Here is an 8,953-nt window from a genome sequence, read left to right as displayed (position 1 = left end):
GGGCAGGACACACGGCAGACGGGCAGGGGGCAGGCGGGCAGGCTGCGGGCCACAGGGACACACACAGAGGCCACCGGGAGGACGCGGCACTTTGCAACACACTCGAGATTTGTTTTTGTTTTGGCTTTTTTGTGTTTTGATTTTTTTTTCCTTTTTTCCTCTTTTGCGACACGTAAGATTTGGTGAATTGGGCGACGGTGGCAGGGAGAAAGCAAAGGCTGGATGTAATGAAGGCAAGGAGGGGACTGAGGACAGGAAAGAAAAGGGCACAGGAGACCCAGGCGGAACACAAGAGAAAAAACCAGAGAGACCTGGAGATGGAGGATGCATGAGCGAGAGGGAGCAGAGGCAGAAAGAAAGAAGATAGGGAGAAGCAGAGCACACAGACAGGTGGAGACAGAGAAAAGGCAGGGATAAAATAAAGACAGGGATGGAAACAGACTGGACGGTCACCAATGGGACAGCAGAGACGAAGGGAGAGAGAGAAAACCAGCTCTGGGGCCCACACAGCCTGAGCCCCTGTCATTTGGGGCTGGGAGGGGCCATGGTCCAAGATGCAGGCTCTTGGGGTGGCCTGCAGCTGCCCCGGCCCCTTGTCCTCCTCCTGTCACCTGCCCAGCTTGCCCAGGCTGCCCAGCAGTGACCGCCGGGGGCTCTGCTGTCCTCAGCACCAAGCCACGTCCGTGGGCGCCCACGGGAAGGCAAGACATCAGCTGGGCCCCTGGGAGTGGCCCTGGCCCGATGCGTCAGCCACAAGGGTCTTGGGTCCTCCTCCTCTTGTTCGGCTCTGGCGGCCTAGCTAGATTGCGTGGTTGGTGTAGGTGACGTAGGTCTGTTTGGTGGCCAGTGCTGGAAGGAGAGAGACCAGGGGTACCCAGCATCAGGGGCTGGCATCTTCAAACCCCCCCTTCCACACAGGCACGGCCCTGCCCGCGGCACCAAGTCCAGACCCCTGAACCTAGCAGTTCACATCCCCCAAACTGCATGGTGGCCCCACCCCACCCATCCCATTGCTTCCCTGCCTTCCCTTCCCCCACCCTGCATCCCCCACCCCCTACCAAGTTCCCCCACTCCCTGGACTCACGCAGTGTCTGAACATCCTTCCCACCTCCACACCTTTGTGGGGACTAGGCCGCTTCCCTGGAGTGCCCTGCCTCTTCACTCTGTCTCTTTGGTTGGGACCCTCCTCTGAGCAGCACTCCCTTCCAACCCCACTGCTCTGGGAGGGTCCCCCGGAACCCCACCCCCAACGAAGCCCCCCCACCACCTCCTGACTCCACCACACTTGAGGAGAATCATTTTTATTTGTGATATAATTATATATACCCTTCAAGTATTATCAACAGAAGTGTTTCAGGTCGACAGCACACATTCTGGAAGAGGACATGCGAAGTACAGACATTAAACACAGCCTCGCAGCCTAGGGGACCAGAGTGGCGAGCTGGGACAGAGGGATAAACGATGGAACCAGCGGCGGGGCCCTGCGAGGCTAGACACTGACTAGCTGACCAGCCGGCCCCTTTGACTAACTCGGCCCCCGTCCCTCTCCCAAGGAAGGCAGAAGAGCTCCAGGTCCCATCAGGCTTCTGTGTGGCTGCCCTTCCCACTTTTGGGCATCCCTGTCTCACCCCAGCCTTGAGTCTCCCCTATCTGCACCCATCACTCTGGCCCTCACTCAGCCACCGCCGGGACCAGGGCTGCATGTCTGGGTACCCCCATTTTCTGGTCTCGGCCCCCTGGGCACCTCTCCCCCCATCCCCAGCTGGGTGAGAACGTCAGCTCTTCCTGGCAGCATAAGCCTACCCCACCTCCACCGGGCCAGGGTTCAGGTCTCACGGCAGCCTAGTGACAAGGCCAGATAAGGGCCACCCTCCTGCGACAAACCAGGCACTGAGGCCAGAGGGGTGAGGACTCTGGCCAGGTCCTTGCTTTTGTCCTGTCCGGATCCTGAGTCTCCCTCCACGGCCTGGGACAGCTCAGTGGAGAGTAATCAAGGTCAGAATTGCTGCCGGGGGTGGGAGCTGAGCACCGGTGCGCAGAGGAGGCCGGACGGGAGACGGGCACGGAGCCCTGGTGCGCACAGCTGCCCTGACACTCCATCGGGCCTGTCCGCTCAGAAAAGGGGTGCCTCTGCCAGGCTCGGCCAGGGTGTCCGGCCCAGAGCAGAGGACAGGGAGGGGGAACAGTGTGGCAGGATGCACGCTGGACCCTCCGATCCTCTTTACCCCGTGCGCTGGGCCCATGACTGCCGAGTTAAGACCACATTTCCCACGCTCCGCGCTCAATGACATTCCTGCTAATGACACGTGAGTGGAAGGGCTGCGTGCCACTTGCATGCCATTTGATTAAAACTGTTTCTCCCGTACATCCCCCTCTTCTGCCTTCCATGGGCAGAACAGACACAGACAGCCTGGCCTCAGCACAGCCCTGTGGGAACGGATGGAGCAAGAGCAAAGAAGCGCGCGTCCCCGATCCTGCCCACCCACCGCACCGGTGAGCTGGAGGCCCACCGACTTAGGCAGGATTGCCGGGTCCCCCTCCCAGAGGGCCCATCAAGTGTGGCCAGAAGCAAACTTGTGGGGGGTGGGGCGAGCAGAGGGGTACCCCGTAGGACGAGCGGGGCGGCAGGAGGGGCGGCGTGCAGCGAGAAGAGGAACTTTCTCCTGAGTGGAGAGGGTGGCCTTACGTGGCAGTTCGGCTCCCCGTCAGCGGAAATACTCAAGCAGAACGTGAACGATCCCTTGGCCGGGCCGTAGCCGGGAAGGGACAAGTCTCAGGTGCCACCCGGACAGGAACAATGGGAGAAAACGGCCCGTGACTTCACGGAGGAGGCTTCAGCGTGCCAAGACTCGCCGCCTTGTTTCTAAAATGACCCGTGTGCCTCTGGGGTGCCAGCTGAGCACGAGGGAAGAAGGGCCGTGGACAGGGCAGTTTGGAGGGGGCAGCGCCCAGGAGGGGCCTGGGCTGGGCACACTTGGGCAAAGGAGCCGGGCCACGAAGGCTGCGGTGCTGAAAGGGAGGTGGGAGGGTGCGCAGATCAGCGCTCTGGGGACAGGAGCCTCTAACTCCCTCCCTCTGTGACCTCTGGCAGCTCCTCCCCCGCCCTGCTAGGCCTCATTTCCCCACCTGTGACACGAGAGAGCCATGGCCCTTTGGCCCAGACTTCTTTCCCCGAGGGGCTCCCCCAGCCCCACGTCTCCACCCCTGCTCTCTCCAGTAGGGTCAGAAAAAGAGGCGGCAGCTGGCTCCGTGAATCACGTGAATCACGAGCCGCAGGCCAGGCCGGTAAGAATCAGTTCCCCAGGGCTCCATCACCCCCTGGGTGAACTGATAAAATTGAGTTTCCAAACCTGTAAACCCGTCAGCAGCCGTGGCTAAGAGGTGAAGGAAAACTGCAGCAGGAGCAGCCAAAGCTCTACCAGCTGCGGCGAAACGAGCACTGAGGCCAGGGGCACCAGGGCAGGCCGGGGGAGGAGAGAAAGCGGTGGGGAGGTGAGGGACAGTTGGGCCCTGCTGTCCCTCTAAGACCAGAGCTGTCTCCAATAGCAAATCCAATCCTTGGGTTCCAGAACCTGGAAGCGCATTCGGCCCTCAGCTACAAGCCAGGGGCCCCAGAGTCCTTCAGCGGGGCTTCGGTCTCACCATCTGGAAAATGTCTGCCCGGGCCCCCGGGAGCTAACCGTGAGGCTCCAAAGGAAGCACTCTGGCCAGGAGTCAGGAGACTTCGGGTCCAGTCCTGCCCTCCCCGGTACAGGGGATCTCAGCACCTGCCAAGTAGCCCTTCGGACAGGTTGAACCTCTCAGAGCCTCGATTCCCTCATCCGTAAAATGGGTGGCTCTCAGCCATGGGGTGGAGGGAAATACTCTTTAAACCCTGCCAAGTGGTGGGCAAAGGGGCAGAGCTGAAGTAACTACAGCCATGAGAACAGCGTGGGGACGGCGATGCTCCAGGGGTGTCCTCAGCCCAAAGGGGGGGGACGGGGGCTATGAGCCAAGGGCCCCGAACCCACCCCTTGCCCGAGATAGGCCCTTGCTGGGTGTCAGACCCTGCCGCCTCAGAGAACAATTAACCGGGCAGTGGCAAGCCTGAGCTGACAGCCCCCATTTGTTGCCCTGTGTCTCCATGCCCGATCTACCCACAATCGGGCCCCTGAATTATTTATTCCGTTGTTTGTGTAAAGATACGTGGCCTGCCAGTGACAGAGTGAAAAATGTCCCTCCTCCACAGGAGTGACATCTCCCCACTCTTCCTGCTCACACCCCCTCAGTCTGGCATCCCCAGAATTAATCACCTGGCTCCCACCCGGCCCCTCCGAAACTCCTGCTGCTGCTGAGCTAAGGGACCCTGGGGGTGCGGGGCCCTGGCCTCTGGCTCCCACGGCAGGGGGGAGGGAGCAAACAGCTCTCATCCTTCTCTTGCAGGGAACGGCGCTGGGAACACTGTGTCTCCCTCCCCTCGGGCCTCCATTCCCCTCCTTGTCTGGTGGGGGCTGGGGTGGGAAGGGGTGGTAATTCCACCTTGTCCCCAGGGGACCAACCTCAACAGAGGCAGAAGAAGCCACATCAGTGAGGGGCTGTCTGGGAAGGCCCTGCCCTCTGGTTCCCTCTGGCCAGTGACAGCACCATGAGGATCACCCTATGGGGTCAGGGTGTTATCTCCAGTTAGACACCCATGGTCCCTGGAGGGCTAATGCCCCACTCGGATGAGCCCTGGAGCAGGGCCCATTTGACACACCTGGTCCTGTGCCAGTGGAGGAAGGCATGGAGGGTGGAACCTGGGAAGGGTAAATCTCTGTGGGAAGGAGGAAAATGGAAGTCAGGAGTATGGGGTGGGGAACAGTGAGGGGTCCCTGCTTAGGACAGAAGGGTCTGGTGAGGGGCTGCATTTGAGGTTTCTGCAGATCTAGACACAAAAGGCCAGAAGTGGGAGTCCTGGGAAGACAAAGCCCCTTGCCATCTCAGAGTGGAGGGCCCAGGTGGCCCCTGAAGCGAGTCCCAGGGCTGTAGGTCCCAGGGAGGCTCTGGGAGGAGGAGCAGGATTGGAACCAGCAGTCATCTGGAGAAGATGGGGCAGGGGCAGGGCACACATTGTCTTCAGCATGTCAAAGAAGGGGGCATGTCAGAAGCCACCCATACTGCTCCGCACAGAGACCGGGGCCCCAGAGATAGGGAAGCAGTGTGAAGTCGAGGTCAAGGGAAAGACACCGTGTGGGGTCAGCCAGCCACCGCCTTGCTGCAGGACCTCAGGATAGTCACTCATCCTCTCTGGGCTTCAGCTGGGGGGGTGAGGGGTCAAACCTCTAGCCCTACCCCGGCCTCACAGGACTGCTGTGAAGATCACTCAACAGGGGCGAGGGATCTGGGAGTGAAAAATCCTGCCTGGATGCAGGATGGGACTTCCCTTCTTTCCACAGATGGCAGTCTCTCACATGCGGGAGCCGTGCTGAGAAAGGAAGGGAAGACAACTCCCCAAGGCCCCAAGGTGGGGAGCCCGTGAGAGGTGCTGCCCCAGCCGAGACACAGCACAACGGCCCGGTCTCCTGTTCTCCTGACCTCCTGATGGGTGACAAAGGGCCTCCTCTCTGGAGCCTGTGCTCCAGACCCCCCTGTAATCTAGCCCATATCCCTCCTGCTGCCATCAATAATGTCCATTTCTGACCTTTCCCCCAGGATGAGAGGGAAGAAGCTGAGTGCTAACTGCCAGGTCCCACAGGGACTGAGAGTCTCCGGGGAGGGGGAGGAGCTCTTCTCCTCCTTCCCCTCCAGTGGGAGCCCCCCAGGACTTTCAGAGAGTGAGGGAGGGAGCAGCTGCCATTTAAACTATTTGGACACTTGCACGATGTCCAGGGAGGAAGCCAAGGTCTCAGTGGGCAGGGGTGACCACAGCCACCCCACCATCTCTCCCCCTGCTGGAGCAGCTAGAAGGGAGGGCCCCAGAGGCCCACCCCACAGGCGGGAGACCCCACAGCTCACCCCAGGGCAGAGGCCCCCGTCTCTCCAAGAAAGCAGTAGGGATACCACCGTGGAGGTCAAGTCCAGCCCAGCCCCCTGCTGGCTGTGAGACCTGGGTGAGTCCCTAACCTTGCTGAGCCTCCCTTTCCTCACCTGTATTACGCAGATGATAAAAAAATAACAACCTGCCTTTCAAGGTCGCATGCAGTGTGGCATACACTCAGGGTTCAAGAAATGGTTGCCACCAAGACTAGTACCCCCAAGGCCCCACCTGTTCCTCGCATGCCCTTCCCCTCCATCTCTTCTCCTCATAGAGGCCTGGCTGGGGGGGTGGAGATCAGAGAAGCTGGCAAAGATGGTGGCCTCACTCCCTCCCATGCACAATCCTGCCCAGGCCCGGACCTTGGGCCTGCCCCTCAGATGCCAAGGTCCCCTTCAACGTGTGACCCTCTGCGGAGGTCTCCTCGGACAGTCCCTTGGGAACACCCAGCTACCTGAGAACTGTGGCCTCTGGAGGCCCTCCATCCAACCCACCTCTTCCCTTACCCATCCTGAGTCCCCATCTCTCAGGGCCCTGGTAAGGGGTGGCCAGGCGGACGCCAGAGCCTCTGGGCCCGGGTTATTAAAGGGCCAGAAGACAGGGGCCCTCCAGACAACCCCTTCTTCCAGAGGCACTGAAAGGGCACAGGCCCAGATGTGGGCACCAGGGCAGAGAAATCCCGGAGTCCCCTGCCACCCTGCATGAACCAGGTTCCCCCATGGCCTCACCCTTCGTGGGCAGAGATCCCTGGAAGGGCGCAGCTCAGGCTAGGTGGGGTGGGGCCTCGAGCTGCTCTCTTGGTTACCAGGATTGGGCGGGGCAGAGGGCCACTACCCTGGTGCCTCAAGGTTCTCCCAGAACTCCGCCCACTCACCTGTGGCCTGGGGCTTTCCCAGGACCCAGCTCAGGGAGGGGCGTGGCCAGGGCCCGGGTGGGGGGCTGGCCTTCTCCAAGAAGGAGGCGGGCCTGGGCAGGGCCCAGAGGGGAAGGGGCGGGGCCGGGCACTCACCCGGGGTCTCGAGGTTCTCGCAGAGCTCAGACTTGGCCTCCCCATTGGGCCGGAAGCTGCCCTTTTGCGTGAACTTGTTGGACATGGTGGCGGCGGTGACGACGGCTTTGAGGCTGCGCTTGCGCTTGGGCACGTTCTGCTCCGGGTGGAAGAGGATGATGTAGACCTTGGGCATGTAGAGCATCCCCAGCGACACCGAGGCGCTCAGACTCACCGAGACCGTCAGCGTCGTCGTCTGGATGTACAGCTGGAGGTAGGCCGGGGGCGGTGTCAGAGAGGGCTCCGCCCCAGCCTCACGGTCCCGACCCCAGAGACAGACACAGGGGGGACAGACCCTGGGAGCCCTGCCCTGTGTCCCACTGTCTTCGGGCAGACGGGAGTCGTGGTGTTGAGCTGGGACTTTAGACCAGACTCTCTGGATTCAAATCCGGACTCCACCACTTCCAGCTGTGCGACCTCGGACAAGTCCTACCCTGTGCCTCGGTGTCCCCACGTGTCACATGGGCACGATATAGTACTTACCTCATAGGGCTGCTGTGAGCATGAAATGCCTAGGTAAATGGTGATCGTACGTACAACAATGCCTGGCCCCTGGCACTGCATGGAAGTGTTTCCCACTGCTACATGCTATATGGGGGAAGCACCCTTAAGGAAGGGTCCTCAGGGGACCACAGCTGACCCTCCGAGGAACAGCCCCCTGCACAGGGCTGGGAGTGAGATGAACGTCTGCTGGTGCCTTGCAGTAACTCCCAGTGCCCGTGCCACAGCCCCTCAACCAGGCCCCCATTCGGTGACTCCCGCCGCCACACTGTGCAGAGCAGGCCACTGGCACGGGAGCCACAGCGCCCGGCGAGATATGGCGATGGCAGCACAGTCAAAGCTCATTTCACGCTCGCTCACCAGCACTAACGGTGACAGATGTTTAGCAAAATGAAAGTCCATTAATCTGGGTGTCGGATAATCCATTCTTCAATAGTGGGGCCTTCCAGGCAGGGCCTGACAATTCCCACCGCCCCCTGGGGTCCCCTGCCTGCCTCCTCCGTCCTTCCCAGTTCTCCAGGCCTCTGCTGTCCCTCCAGCCCCCCTCAGCCTGCACGGGGCCAGAGGAGGCCCAGGTTGTGGCCCCTAGGTCTGGGCATGGAGAAGGCAGGAAATGCTCTGCCCCCTAAATCTGCTGTTTCTAGGCCTGGGTCCCCTCCCCGGGGGCCTGGCTGATGTGCCACCTCCTCTAGGAAGCTCTCCCTGACCCCCAGCTCCAGCCGACCCCCTATGACATCCATACTCTATCCCGTCTCCTGCCCTTCTCCAGAAATGCTCCATGACCTGGATCTGTCCTTTGAGAGAGAGGCTGGAGAAGCCCTGGGGTCTGAAAGGAAAGAGGGACGTGATCCTGAGCATGTCTCAAGCCCTCTCTGGCCCTCAGTTTTCTCATCAGAGCAATGGGATGATAGCTGCTACCTTTCCCAACCCACAAGGTCAGCCAAACCCAGACTGTGAGGCTCTGTGGACTTGCATAGCACTGTGGGGAAGGAGGCTGGGAGTGTGGAGAGGCTGTTTCATTTGTCACTGTTCAGAAAATGTCGCAGCCCAGGGAAATGACAGCCTGGTCCCCAGGGAGCACACAGCCCTCTGGACACAGTCATCCCCTGTTCTCACACGCCAGCCGTACTCTCACTCTTGTGCAACAGCGCTGCCTCCCAGCACGGCTGGTCAGTGGGAGGGTGCTGGCTACCTCTCCCCCCCGCCCCCCGCGATGGGGCTGATGGCCAGGGCAGGGGGGGGGAGGAGGAAGGGCGACAGGGTCCACACCATTGGGGAAAACAATGAAGGTCTGGGCTAATCAAGATGAGGCTTATTTTCCGGATCTTTGCCATTGGACTGGAGCTCCCTGGGTGAGGATACGTCTCCCTCATTAGATTGGGGGTCCCTGAGGACAAAGGCAGTCTCTCCTC

The 8,953-nt window shown here is 60.8% G+C and overlaps 1 protein-coding gene across 1 annotated transcript in view; it reads right to left on the bottom strand.

Annotated features, from left to right (window-relative positions):
- Window positions 1-161: 161 nt before the first annotated feature.
- GRM4 (glutamate metabotropic receptor 4) overlaps window positions 162-8,953 on the bottom strand; it is a 106,231-nt gene continuing 97,439 nt past the window's right edge. Inside the window, exons 9-10 of the mRNA XM_040644746.1 lie at window positions 7,002-7,248; window positions 162-849 (exon numbers count right to left, since the gene is read on the bottom strand). Coding sequence (XP_040500680.1) covers window positions 800-849; window positions 7,002-7,248 — 297 coding nt within the window. The 3' untranslated portion in view covers window positions 162-799. The remainder of the gene's footprint in view (window positions 850-7,001; window positions 7,249-8,953) is intronic.

This window comes from Ursus maritimus, unplaced genomic scaffold (assembly GCF_017311325.1).
Source record: "Ursus maritimus isolate PB19 unplaced genomic scaffold, ASM1731132v1 scaffold_30, whole genome shotgun sequence".
NCBI classification, from domain to species: Eukaryota; Metazoa; Chordata; class Mammalia; order Carnivora; family Ursidae; genus Ursus; species Ursus maritimus.
Note: the sequence above shows the minus strand (reverse complement) of the source record. Positions and strands in the feature narration are given on the sequence as shown.